The sequence below is a fragment of the Lutjanus erythropterus genome, chromosome 17 (assembly GCF_056507025.1).
Source record: "Lutjanus erythropterus isolate fLutEry1 chromosome 17, fLutEry1.hap2, whole genome shotgun sequence".
In the NCBI taxonomy this organism is placed as follows: Eukaryota; Metazoa; Chordata; class Actinopteri; order Lutjaniformes; family Lutjanidae; genus Lutjanus; species Lutjanus erythropterus.
This window is the reverse complement of record NC_139333.1, coordinates 29,103,120-29,118,100: the sequence shown is the minus strand read 5'-3', so window position 1 is coordinate 29,118,100 and position 14,981 is coordinate 29,103,120. Positions and strand designations below refer to the sequence as shown.

At 39.2% G+C, this 14,981-nt stretch overlaps 1 protein-coding gene across 1 annotated transcript; it reads right to left on the bottom strand.

Moving 5' to 3' along the window:
* Positions 1–4,701: 4,701 nt before the first annotated feature.
* kcnj16a (potassium inwardly rectifying channel subfamily J member 16a) lies at positions 4,702–8,034 on the bottom strand. The gene has a single exon (XM_084740775.1). It carries the CDS (start codon positions 7,856–7,858, stop codon positions 6,608–6,610), a length of 1,251 nt encoding a protein of 416 aa, XP_084596901.1. The 5' UTR covers positions 7,859–8,034; the 3' UTR covers positions 4,702–6,607.
* Positions 8,035–14,981: the final 6,947 nt, after the last annotated feature.

The window sequence follows — 14,981 nt, the reverse complement described above, 5'->3', positions numbered from 1 at the left end:
GGCACTAATTGAGCGGTGACACGTTAAATCTCAATCAGGGGTTAAATAAAACCGAGAGGATCAAAGAGGTCAAAGAGTTCAAAAACTGAAAAATAAATACAAATAAATGAGTTTAGCAGCAAGAATAAACAATAAAAACATCAAATTAGAGTTTTCCTTGAGAACCTAAACTTGGTTAAGTCATAATATATTAAAATTATTACATACGAAGTCCAAGTTATGAGATTAAGAGTCATAATTATGAGATGAAAAGTAGAAATTATGAGCCATGAAGTCATTGTCAAAATTATGAGAAAAAGTCATGAGATAAAGAGATGATGAAAGAAGAAAGTCTGTGTCCTATAGTAACTATGAGATTTAAAGGCAAGATTCTGAGATAAAAGTTATAATTATGCTTTTTTCCCCCGCATAATTCTGATATATAGTGATCATTATGAAGAAAAAGTCAAAATTATAAGGAAAAAGTCCTTATGATATCAAAGCTTGGAAATATGAGTTTAAGTCCTAATTATGGGATAAAGAAAATTATTAAAATTTAAAATTATTAGAAAATTCAAATTATGACATAAAAACTTGGAAATATGAGATAAAAAGTCATGAGATTAAAAAAAACTTGATGATATGAAATAAGTCCTAATCATGAGATAAAGTCAAAATCCAGACATCATAATTAAAAAATAAAAAGTCCTGCTTATGACATACAAACTCAAATATGAGATTAAAAAAGGTCTTAATTATTAGAGAAAAAGTCAGAAATGTGAGATAAAAAGTAATTGTGAGATTAAAAAGTCATAATTTTGAGATTAAAAACCTGGAAATATGAGATAAAAGGTCTCATGTATGAGATAGAAAGTTGAAATGATGAGACAAGAAGTCTTTTATCAGATGAGAAGTCAATTAACAGATAAAAAAGTCAAAAATATGAGAGGAAAGATAGAATTATGAGAAAACGTAATTATGAAATAAAGTTATAATTATGAGGTAAAAAGTTGAAATTATGAGGTTAAAAAAGTAATAAATATGAGATTTAAAAGTATAAATTATGATACAAAGTAATAATTATGAGATGTAATGATTTATCTCATAATTTCTACTTTTTATCTCATAATTATGACTTACTATGGGGATATTTCTTTCTTTTTCTGGGAGAAACAGGCGTCCAGAACTTTATAACAAACACACAGGTTAAATAATGTATGAATGTTTGTGGTCCAGCTCTGCAAAAAACTTCAGTTACTATAAAGTTTCACAATCAAGCAACAACTTTTAACATGGCTGATACAAAATATAAAAAGGAAAAAAAACATCCATCCTTCCAAAGATCCATGTCAAAACAATAATTCATCTTTTCTCTGCAGAGGCACTAAAATCCTCCACAAAAAGTCTGACCTCTGTGCTCGTTACCACCTGCTGCTGACAGCGTTCAAACCCAACTGGCCGTCACCCTCATTTTTGTGATATCCGTTGTTTTTATAGATCTTATTTTTTAATGTGGGTATGGAAAATGTGTTCTGTCGGAAAGAATGACTCACTCAATAAAGGCCTACATGCCTGTATTATGATATGACTGTCTTTCTCCACTGAGCTATCAAGTTGCTTCGGATGTTTAGACTATGCATCTGTTGCCCTATAATTTTAGGTCAGGCTGTAGCCGTGTTGTCTTAAAGCCATTGACTAAATCATTCTTCCTGCTTACTAATTCATGATAAACATTAACCCACAACTACATGTTTTTCAAAAAGGCTTTTGAACTCCTTGTTTTCTTTCCCCCTGGGAGTCTTATTTTTAGTCCTGGTTATTTATAGCAGCACATATATTTAGCCCAAACCACCTGTGTCAGTGATGTGCACGGTGTGTGTGTGCATGTGTGTGTGTGCGTGTGTGTGTGTGTGTGTTTGCTTTCCATGCCCAATTTCCAGCAATAAAGAGAGCGATGCATGCAGTAGCCAGTGCTGCGTGTGGACCACAAGGTGGAGAGCTGGAGACTGAAATTAACTAGTGATTGCCTCCCACAAACAGACACACACACACACACACACACACACACACACACACACACACACACACACACACACACACACACAAACACACACACACACACACACACAGAGAGAGAGAGAGAGCTCTGTAATGTGAGCAAGCAGCTGACAGCAGCACAGGATCGGAGGAGTAGGACACTGAATCTTAACTTTTTATGCAACTTCTGTCACTGCAGCATCTGAGGATTGAGATAAAATGTGTGAATATTGATGTTAATCATAGGGCTGCATGATATAATTAAAAAAGTCATATTGCAGCTTTTTTTTTTTTTGCCTGAAATTGCAATATGTAATACGATTAGTGGGAATGATCAGTTTTGCATTAAAATTTTAACTTTCACTGAAAAAAAAATTAAAATTGTGATGTCATTTGTTTTTTGTCGGTAAAAAGGATGTGCGTGATTAGTTGACTACACGATTTAACATCGACACCCTTGCTAGTCGACACCAGAAATACTAGTTGATTTCACTATTTATCAATATTATATTCATGCACAATGCCAAATAACTGGTGCCTTATGGTGTTATGCAGCTGCCTGCCACTAGTCAGGCTGCTGCCCCTCTTGCCCAGCCTGTGTGCCCCAGCGGCCCTCACAACCCATAGGACTGTTTGTTTGGCTATGGCTGCAACTTCTTACCCTAAACATGCTTTTTACTCTCTTGTCTGACCCAGCAAATATTTTTTTCCATTAAAGAATAATAATGATCAGCAAAGTATTGCACTTTTAAAAAGGCCCTTCAGCCCTGTCACTTCTTATTAGAGGGGAAGATTTCAGTAGAACTTGCAGTTTTTTACAATTTTGGTCCTTCTTGAGTACTTTTGTCCTTCATTTCTTCATGTATAATACCATTGTACTTATAATTGCTGCAGCAACAATAAATCAGACAGGACAAGAAACACAAGCAGTCAGACAATCAAACAGTGAAGATGACATTTTCACATTAAGTACTACTGCATTTTGTAATCACCTTCAGAGAGCTTTATAAAGCCTAAAACCCTGACTTAGACTTAAACAGCTCTGCAGTGTGGCCTAGTGTAGCCTGTATTAATGAAACATGCGTTTACACTGTGCAGATTGGGGGGGGCGCTGACCTGACCCGAGCCAACCTAAAAGGGTCTCTTCCCTCAAACCAAACCCAACCATGCCTTGTGCTCACGACTTAACACATGTGGCTGTGCTGGTGACTGAAGAGGAAACTGTGCTCTACTTTCCCCTATTAACTTATGTTTCCATACAGCTGCAACGAAGGTGTATTTGAGCTGTTTAAATTTGCTGTTGATGTAAATAGAACATTTCTTGCTGCTACTTCACAATGAAACTCCACTGGTGAATCTGCAGAACTGAGGCTTCTATTGTGAAGCAGCTGCTGTAGAGGGAAGCAAAACATTTATCACACCAGTAGTGGTTACTGTTTGCCTTATTATATTCTTGGCATAGAACCCACACATTATGGCTGCTGTAGTTACACTCCTGGATTTCTTTTGCACAAATATTTGACCCGGCTGACTTTGCAACTGCGTGCTGTACATTTGCCAAAGTCTAATTTAGCGTATAAGTCACCTGACTATGGATCTGATCTCCAAGTCAAGTCAATGTGAAGGACTGGTATATTACCTGCACGACTTGGGTGTATGCATTGCATAACTGCAAATTCAAAAGTGTAAAGTCCTGTTCATGGTGTGCTGATTGAAAAAAGAACTATGAGGTGTGTGTGCTGGGTCTCTCTAACTTAAAATTCGAGTTGGTGAATGACAGATAGTTATACGGCCATCACAGTAAATCAGCAGTGTCATGATCGCATGTCTTACTGGTGCCTGAATAACATCACGAGCTTCAGATTGATCTATTTTGGATAGGTGATAAAAAACAATAATGTTTTTAACAGGATTACACAGTGAGCACGTTATAAAGCAGCATCTGGTTACTTTTGTCTGTCTGGTTACTTGACATCAAAGTGACCTTCCCGATCAGAGCTTTTGTTCTTCGACAAGAACCATGATCCATCACAGACAGATACACAATAATGAGAGGAAGCAAGGACGCAAACCAGACGTTTAAACATCACTTTATTCAAATTATTGACACTGGTGTTGTCTTCTCAGCAATAGTGTTCTAATATTTTATAAAATCTGCTTTATGATACATTATAAACAAAATTAGGTTGTTACAACAGATTCTCATGTTTTTTTTTTTCCTTAAATATTTTAGAATATGAAATATTGTAATTTGCAAAACTCTAACACAAAAAACAAACTTCATCACTCTTATTCAGGTCAATTGTTCTTGTGTTAATAGTTTGATGTCCTGTTAAATACTAAACAAAGGGGAATCCACCACCACAAACATAAAGAAAACTTAAAATTTTACATGTTTTTCACATAAACTCTGACTGTACTCATAAGGGATATTGTAGTCACCCCTTTGACTGTTTTTTTTTTTTTTTTGTACTATTTATTGTGATTAGACTTTAAATTTCAGTAAGTTAAATTCATGTAACCTGAAGCCTAAAATATAGAGACCTTCATTTTACACAAGTCATATTCACCCTCTAAAGTTTTGTCTATTGTATTTTCTTTTCTTTTACACTATTTACACAAAAAAGAATATAAAAACAATGTCACCACCGGATCCATTTAGTAGCTGCTCTGGAGCAAGCTCTGCAGCTTCTGATCGTAAGAGTGTACATGATCTTCTTCGGCAGGTCGCCCAGGTGTCACGGAACTGGAGATGTTCACATTTCCATTTTTTTGAGCATTTTGCGGACTTTAAAACAAACAAACAAAAATAACATCCATGTTGGCTTAAAGGTTGAGATTGAAAGTTCATTCTTGACCTTGGAAACAGCAGCTGACAAAACAACCACAAGGTTCACAGAAAGTATAAAAATATTTTTTTGACCTACTTAAATATGAATCTTGTATTTCACTGTTTTCATTATTTAATATTACAAAAAAAAAAAAACGTACCGTAGGGCTACATGATATGATAGTCATATTGTGATTATTTTGATGGCAATTGTGATATACGATTAGTGAGAATGAGCAATCTTTTCATTACAATGCTCATTTTTAGTGGAAAAAGTCAGGGGTTCCTAATATGCTCAGTCCAACCATGGATGTATCAAAAGGTCAGTTCAAGCCAAAATTCAAATTACTTATTTTTCTCTTACCTGTAGCTGTTTATCCATCTAGACTGTTTTGATGTGAATTGCAGACTTTAGAAGTATCTGCCTTCTCTCCAATATAATGAAACTAGATGGAGACCTGGTTACTCAAGATAATCCACAGACCTTGCTGTGAGGAATTTTGTGCAGGAAATACTTTTTCTACCTAACTATGCCCGCTAACTGTATCATCACACTGAAGGAAGCGTGCATCTACTATAGGACGAGAGGCTCATGACAGCAGAGGATGTAAACATTAATGGTGTCCTTCTCGGCTGTAATGGCTAGACGAACGCCTCCGTCTGTGCTGTGATGCGGATGGCGGATAAATATTTTCTCCATAGATCGCCATTATTATATGGACATTTGTTACAGACAGGGCAACTCAAGCTGTGATCAAGGCCTCTTTTTATTACAAATGTTGGGAATGTTGTTGGTTGGTTAATCCACCACTGCATTCCAGTTTTTACAGACGTCCACTGGTGATCCTTTGACTTTTCTTTTAGTGCCATCATGAGGTTTTTGGTTGTGAGAAAGATTTCTCAGCAGTGGTTGAATGGATGGCCATAAGACTTGGGCCATCATCTAGTACTATCATGACCTAAAACCCGCAAAACATTCACATCAGTCACAGCTGTACTACGCTTTTAGTGTTAACTGTTGCAAATGTTAGCATACTAACATGCCAAACCAAAGTGAACATGGTAAAAAGAAATTAAGTGCTATATATCAGAATGTTAGCATTGTCATTGCGAGCATTGTTAAACTATAAATGTTTAATAAAGCTTTTCCAAAGTATGTATGCATGTATGTATGTATGTATGTATGACTGTGATGTCATCTCAACAGAGTCTGAGGTGGAGCCCTGCCCTTTTGGGGATGAGAAGATGGACCTTTTTCATTTACCTTTGGGAGATACTTACTGCTGTGATCTGCAAGGCGATGGTCATGTGACAAATGGAGGTAGCAAAAGAGGTAAGTCAGCTACTTTTCTTGTTATCTGGTTACAATTTTTTTTTTCCCCAGGATGCCAAAGTCATGACCTGTAATACTGTGACTCAGACTGGCTAGCAGTTGTTGAGTTTGTTGGTCATGTTGGTTAGGTTTAGGCATGAGGAGTGAGACAGGTTAGAGTTAGGGTAAGAATATCAGAGCCAGAATAGGGCAGGTCTTGCCTTCACCATCCTGGGGGTAAAAAATGTGTGTGTACAAAGTTTGAGACAAACTTCAGCTCGAGCATCACTTTAAACAGCTCATATGCTAAATGACACAGATGCCAGGACTTTCAACTTTCTTACAGTGAATGTGATTCAGTAGTATTGTTGACACTCCTCTTGAGCAATTGCTTCTTTGAAGAAATGACTAAACATTGTCTTGCTGTCTTAAACGTCCTGACTCTACTTTTACATTTCTTTACTTGTGAGGTCATCTGGCAGAGTCAAAGTGTCTTGATGTTGACTGTCTGCTTGAGATGTTGAAACAGTTGTTTCAGGCTGACTATCATTCACAAGTTCAACAGTTACCGTAGGGGGCTTCAGAAGCTTTTCGTGATGATTTTGCCGTGGTGACCTCGGAGACGGGCGCGGGGAAGTTCTCGGTGAATGTCGTGGGGAGTGCCGGGGTGAATGCCGCAGCTGCTTCTTGTGTTCGTACTCCTCAGCACTGACCTCAGGAACCAGCACCTTAGCGGTTTGATTGAACAAATTGTAATCCACCCTGTAGTGCCTCCTGCTGACCCTGATTATCTCCTGGAACAGCTGACCCCAGAGGATCTCAGCTGGAGTGTACGAGGTTCGGGTTTGATGCAGGATACCTGTGGAATCGTCCGTGTAGGTGAAAGACACCACCAGCTCAAAGTCGGCTTTCCGCAGATCCGCCAAACTCATCTTGTACAGAGGGCTGCCGGGTTCGATCCTGTGGAAGATGGTGGTAGGTGTGACCAGGACGATGTCCCTCTGCTGTATGACCAGATCTTGGTAGGTCACGTCCATTTTCCCTGTTGCATGAACTGTGGAGTAGACAAGTTGGGCACGAGCCGTCCCCTCCACCAGGTGGTGCCTACGAAAGTCACCTACTCTCCAGGAAAGACACAAGTAACCATCATGGAGATTGATAACAGCACAGTTGCTGAAGCCTACTGTCTGTGCCCTCTTTCTTGCCGAGGCCATTTTGGCGACAACAATTCCGATAACAAACGTGTCGATGAAACAACTGATGACATCTTGTATAGTGACAATGATGATGGCAATCATGCAGTTCTCAGACATTCCTCTGAAACCGTAGCCAATGGTGGTTTGAGTTTCAAGCGAAAAGAGGAAAGCTGCTGTGAAGCTGCGCACCTCGTACACGCAGGGCTCATTTGTGACATCTTTGATGTCGCTATGAACGAGAGCGATGACCCAGAAGAGGATGCCGAAGAAGAGCCAGGACAGGATGTAAGACAGGGCAAAGATCAGGAACATCACCCTCCATCTGATCTCCACCAAAGTAGTGAAGATGTCGGTGACAAACAGCAGCCACTCCTCAGGAACATGGCGGAACACAACGTTACAGCTGCCTTCTTTGCGTACATAGCGTTTCTTTGGAAGAGGTCCATTCTCAGTCTTCACACTGATCTCAGCAGTGGGGCTCACTGATGTATACTGTTTATGCATCTTCAGGAATCTGTAGGGAAGATACCAAAGAATATTTAGCAATTTTATTCATCAGCATGATTTGGTAAATATCAAGCATTATCAACACATTGACTTTTGAGTCTTTCCGTTAAAGTAACTCTAGAGGATTGTTCTGTCTTCATAAACAACTGCTTTGGCTCAGAAGGTAGATCACTAATTCAAAGATTGGTGGTTCAATACCTGGCTCCGCCAGTACACATGTCAATGTGTCCTTGGGTAAGATACTGAACCTCAAGTTACCGTCAATGGCTGTTCCATCTGTGTGTGAATGTGCCCTGTAGTTGTAAAAACGCTTTGAGTTGTCAAGGGAATAAAAAAAACACTATATAAATGTAAGTCCGTTTAATTACCATTACAGCATTGCTGTCTGCCACAAGGTGTTTTTTGAAACTACCACTAGGGGGCACCATAGTTGGAAATCTTTTTCCAAGATTTAGACTTGGAAGGCCAGACATGGTTCCCTATCTTAGGTCCTCAGTGTCTGTCCTTCTCAGCCTTGGGACCAGATGAATGTTCAGGCTTATGTTTCGTTTGCTCCGTCCTGGATGTCTTTCACAATCACAACCTGCCTATTTCTCAAATGTATGTCTCACGTTTTCACATCTTAGTGTACCGTTTAGCTGTAATTTGAGAAACAAACACGTGTCACTCAGCAGTACATCACATGCTTCATTACTCTGACTGGTTGCCCCAGTGAACAGAGGCATTTTATCTGTATCCGTTTACAACACCCCTTGGAAATCAAAAATGAACAGAGATTCCAGACAAATTCGTATTTCGGAATAATTGCAATTAACTGCATTTACCTTGCAGGTAACCCAGGTGTAAATCAGTCCCAAATCAGCAACTTTCTAACATTTGTTAATGTGGACTAAGAGCTTTTTAGTTTGTTGTTTTGTTGTTCTGCTGATCCAAAACAGTGAGAGGAGGTCATCAGAGGAATGCAGGTCATGAGAGCAGGAGCAGAGAGACGACTCTGCAAGTGAGACCAAACAGCTACTGAGAGCTGTCTGATCTCTGACCCACATGAGGATGGGGAAGTCCACATTTACATGGATTTCATACATTTTTTAGTTCCATATCCCTCTTAAAGAACAGATTAAGTCAAAGAAGGTGCATGTAGTATGTGAGACTCCACTGCTGCTCCACTGCTGATTGACAATTGTGTGTTTCCACAGCTGGAAAAGAAAAAAGTGACTAAAACAAGCAGGAGAATTTCTACAAATCCCGTATGTGAGACAGTAAAGGCAAAAATCTGGTTAATTAAGGAATGTTTTGATGCTGCGGCAGTTACATGCATGATCCAGAAAGCTCCCAAAGGGCTTCCCTCATACAGAAAACAGCCATTCACCTAAACCAGTCTTGCCCATTTTCCGATTTTTCTTTCCAGCTGTTGTTGTCGGAGGAAACAATTAACAGCAGAGTCTTCCATGTATCAAAAACACTGGCAGATCACTGGAAATCTCCAGCCGTTTCTAACATCTAATATACATACATAATGACAACAAGAACAGTAAGACAGAACAAAAAAAAAAACACTGACAAGCGGAAAAAGAGTCTATGTTGTGTTGCTGTTTTTTATTTTTTGTTTGTTTTTTCCGTTATGGCTCATAATTTCATTCACATGTGTTCTTTCATATTTTGTCTCCCATTTAGTTTTTTGTCTGTGCTCTGGAGTTCTATTTTTAAGATAGCAATCTGGGAATGTTTACCATGTAGAATTTTCTTTTTCCTGCCTCTTTGTACTGTGTCAATACATCTAATCATAATGGGGCAGTTGCCTGGAGATACAAACCCACTGCAACAGTTTGCTTGGGCTCCTACTTTTTTTCTGTGCCACTTTATGGCACTGATTATGTTTCTTCTGGTGCAACAAACCAAGGACACCGAATGCCTTGGTCACTCTACATGACTTTTTACAGTTGTCAGATTGCTACACAAGATCACAACTTTCTGTCTTTAGGAATCTTGCAGTCGTGGTTTTCACACGACATGACTGATCAGCGACAAGGGGTCAGACATGACAAGATCTTTGACCTGAAGAATCCCTGATGAGTCTGTCAGCTTTGCAAAGTATTAGAGATGGGTATTGTTAGGATTTTATCAATACCAATATCGACATATGTACTGCTTATCAATACTGATACTTATAGTTACTCTTACTGTTAGTACTCACTTTAATTTGGTCCACAAAATAAAGACATGCCATGAAAAAAATGTGAAAAGCTTCAAAAGTTATTTTATTATTACTTTTTTCATAGAGGTGACATGTTGAATTGTTTCCTTGTTATTGCATTTAGCTGCGTTTTCATTAAATTTAGTAAAGCACACACTTTTGATTGTTTTGCCTGAACAGCTGTTTATGTAATGTTTCATAAATACTGATTGCAGTATTGATTGTCCAGGAGTTTATTGATATTTTGATACTGGCCAGTCCAGTCCATCCCATCAAACTACATTGTGTCACAAAAACTCAAGCAAGAAGAGACACTTGATTGTTAAAACTGATGCATGCAGTATGTCCCTGTTGTTGCTGCTGGAGGTGGAGCTACTTCGAAGTATTTTATAACATTATAACTACTACTTTAGGGTTAGTTTTTGCTCATTTCCCCTCAATATTTGGTCTTTTCTAGCTGCTGCTCTGAGGCTCCCCTTCCTGACTGACGCATTGATGAACTTTCAAATCAGGTCTCTGAACAGTTCACACATAGCGACCAGGCATCACAGCAGAACTACAGTTTCAAGAGTAGCGTAATTACTGAACTGTGAAATATGGGTTTATAAATATGTATACTATAGGAATGCATAATACTGAACTTTTGCTGAGATCCGATATATGCACATTCTTCTCCACCTGTTTGTTCTTTACTAACTCATAATAATTGGGATGATGGCGCTGTGCAGTTAGATGCACCATGTGTCAAAAACTGACTTGCTGCTTATTCTCTGTGAAGCAGAGCAGACATCTAGAATGGCTGCAGTCAGCAGCAGCAGCAGCTGGGGTGCAGTATCAGTGTAAGAATTCAGCATTAGTTCATTAAAATTGATAAAATTATCTAAATGCATCAAATGGTGCAGGTACAGAGAACATTTCATGACCAATCTGTTTAGCGATGAGTGTCTGCTGTTCTGTAGTAGGATGTCTTTTGCCCCAGTCACGTTTAATTCCCTGTAAACATACAATAATGTTTCCATGCAAAGGTTTGCTGTTGTCCAAAGCACTGGACCAAGACCATTTTTTTTCTGGGTGGAGGTCAAAGAACTGTCAGAGGGCCAATAAAGGAAGCGCCACAGGACTGAACTGGTCTAAGTTAGCAGGGGAAAAATGAATGTGGAAACTGGAATAGTGTCATGGTGCGATCACGGGCAGAGGAAGGATCAATCACAGCCAAACCACTGAGAGCATCCTCTACGCCCAAAACAAATGGGGTTTGAATCACCGCTATCTGACTGAGTGAACTGGGCTCCAGTCACAGACTCCACTTTCTCCTGGCTACAGCGAACGTCCCCACTGCCAGACTGGAGCTCACTCCATGAGGTCATAGAAATAACGTCCTATTAGCTTCCCATAATCCCCTCCTAAATACCCCGATATGGACGAAAGGAGAAAAACGCAGCATCCAACTGGAAAACCGAGAGGCGCTGAGTGACTGCAGCATTCAGAGGTTATCAGTCTGAAATCAAATCTCTACCTGCCATGCAAATATCATTTTCAAGACACGCAGCTATCTGTACTTCCTTTGTTGCACTATACAGGTGTGTCAACATGTTAACTTGTGGCTGCTTTATTCTGCTGAATGAAACCTCAACCTCTACTGGATGGATTGCCATTAAATTTTATTCATTGTCCCCTAGAGAGTAAATACTGACTTAAGTGATCCACCAACTTTTCCTGTGCCACCACCATGAGGTTTGTGGTTTTGAGTGAAATATCTTTAAAACTTTTGGATGGACTGCCATGAAGTTTGCTACACAATTTTATGATCCCTTTTGGCTGAATTGAAAAAATCCTGCAACTGTTCATTTAGCATCGTTTTTTTTTTTTTTTCAATACTTGAAAAAATACACAAGACTTGCAAAACTAGTGACATTCCTGTCTGCCTTGGCTGTTTTAATTAGCAAATGTTAGCATGCTAACCTTCTAAACATGTGAAAACGAGACAAATCACAATGCTACAAATTTATTTGCCTGTCTTAAGAGCCGTCACCCCGATTATTATGATGATATTAGTGAAGAATAGGTGGAGAACAATTTGCATATATTGGATATCAGCAAAAATTCATTATCATTTTTTATCAATTTTATCAATCAGTATCATATTCAATATGGTTTAAAAAAAAAAGGTTACATTGGGATTATTTTGACTGAAATTGCAATTGTGATATGTGACACAATTAATGGGAATGATCATTTTTGCATCACAATTAATTTTTTTATTGACAAAAAAACTTAATATAGTGATAATGTGATATTTATTGGGGTCTGTACCAAACAAACATTTTTCTTTCAATAAGGTTTTTAGGCCGGGGTGTCTCTGTAGCACTACAGTACTTCATTACAGTGCCGTTTTCTCACACACTTTTCCTCGTTAAAAAAGGTATTGTGATTTGTTTCTGGTTCAACGATTTAGTTACTGCACGCGGCCATATTGTGATTTTGATAATGTTGCAATCAACTGTGCAGTCCTACCCTAAAGTATACATATTTATAAAGTCACATGTCAACATTTACTGATTGCTCTACTGTTGAAACAGTAGTTCTGCTGTGTTAAGGGACGTAATTTTCTCTGCTTTGTGGAGTCTGGACTAACAAGGATTAATGAAGACAAATACTCAGTCCATGTAGACTGTGTCGCTCTAACAAAAAAGTATTTTAACACAGGCATAAAAATTAAATTAGGATGCTGCCATGTTGTTTCATGTGGTCGGCTAATAAATTGAACCTCAAAAGATGCAATTAATACACTAATTAATTCTACATTTTTAGCTTGATGTAACTGTTGTCGGAGTGATTCTGACCATATTAGCATGTGGAGTCTCAGGCCATGAAAATACTTTTTAATCAACACTGAATGTTTTTTAAATGGTTCAAGACACTGAGCAGGAATTTCCACCACTTGCAGTCTGCTTCATATACTGTATTCTAGTGTAATATCTGGGATTCTTTTGTTTTTCAAGGAAATGCTGGACGGTCACCATGCTGAGCATTAAAAAGCTCTGCTAATTAACTCATTTGCATTTTTACTGTTTGATGTGGTTTCACCCACTGAGCAGTACGGCTCAGTCCGCCCTGATCGCTCCCTGTGTTGTGTTGACCCACTAGGTTGAGCTGTTTTCTCTACATTCACTCTGCTCATTATTGAGCTTATGACCTGAAACAAGCAGCTCTGTGTACAAAACAAGACATCACACAGAACAACCGCTTACAACCAAAACACACCCTGACCTTTGGCACAAAGTTTCCACTGCACTCTCCATGAACAAAGCTCTGATACTTTATATTTTCTGAGGTTCAGATCATTGTGTTTTCTTCTGAGAGTGTCCTTTTGTGTTGTAAAGTTAGACTACAGGTCCGTCACCCACCGCTGACAATAGAAATCGAGGGATGAACTCTGGAAACAACTTAGGCAATTGGCTTGTTTCCTCTGCTGCTTGGGGCACTTACAACTCCATTACATGCTCACTTACTGCAAATGACATTGTGCCACCCATCTGTGGTTCACTGGAACAGAACCGCGTACACGGGTGGCTAGTCTCAGCTCTGCCCCGGGGCTTTCTGCCACCTCTAATGACCTTCAGAACCCCAACGCTGAAAAATATTTCCATCTTCACAAGTCACTCAGCCTCTTGCTCGCTCGTCAAATGAACTGTTCAGCAGCGATGGTGAGATCGCTCCGCTTGTTTCTGGACTTTTTCTGCAGAAAAGTGTCAAATCTGTTGATTCTGATCTGAACTGATGTCCAGAGGTTTGTTTAATGGCCAGAGTGCTGAGACGTTTTACATGATCGAGTCAGGAGTTGTGTCTTATGTTCCTGAAGGTTAATGGTTTATCCAGCCTTCAAAGAGACAAGTGAACCACAGCACGTGTTTGGTTTGGTTTTGCTTCATCAGAAATAGCTTAACGTTGCTTTTACAGAGGAAGCACTTAAAACCAGACACAGGACTTAATGGGACTTTGGATTGTTCGACTTGGGGTTGTATGAGGTCTGAGGCCCAAAGTCTGGAGAGGTAGCAGGAGTACTAGTGTAGGAAGCTAAGCAGTCTACTGCTGTGGACAGGGTCAGCAGCACTAGGTAGGTTTAATTGTAGGTAGGTCTGGCCTACATATATATATCAAGATGTTTTTTGTAATCCATATCACCCAGGCCTAAGTGTACACTATACTTACAATAGTTTCACTGCTTGACTTTGCCATCAGACAGCCTTTTCTGACTGGAAACCACTGTTATACAAGCCAGATTATCACTCTGTCCAAAGCCAGCAGACTCCTTGCTGGTCTACCGCTGCTTTCATTGGTTAGTTTATGTTTTTGTCTGACTTCAGTGTTTCAAAGGGTTAATGCAGATTCACAATTCAGAAGTCACACAAGAACACAAACAAACTAGCAGATCGGGGCAGTGGTAGACCAACAACTCGTGTGTTCTGTGAGGTAAAATTACTGTTTTTTCCAATGCAGTCTGGTGGCTTTGGACAGAGCGAAATTTTCAGTGTTGAGTAAGTTCACACTTCACAAAAGCTAGCTCAAAGTGCAGTTCAGTCATTTAAATGAACAACACCAAAGTCTCACTTTCCAGACTTAATTAAATACACCATAATGCATGAAAAGTGTAAGGAGATGGCGAGGGAGACAAAATAGAGAAGATGAATGGACTAACGCAGATCTGTCTTGTCTCTCACTGTAGCAGAGACTCCAGTCTGCAGGATAATTCATACACTTAATGCTGCATGATCAAAGAAAGTATTTAGGCTATATCGGGTTAACACTTCAGTCCACACATGCACACTCTTTCTGTCTCTCTGTCTCACTTTCCTGTGAATGACGCTCAATAGTCTCATATTTATGAAACAAAGTCAGTCCTGTTGTGTCAGCAGTAACGCAGCC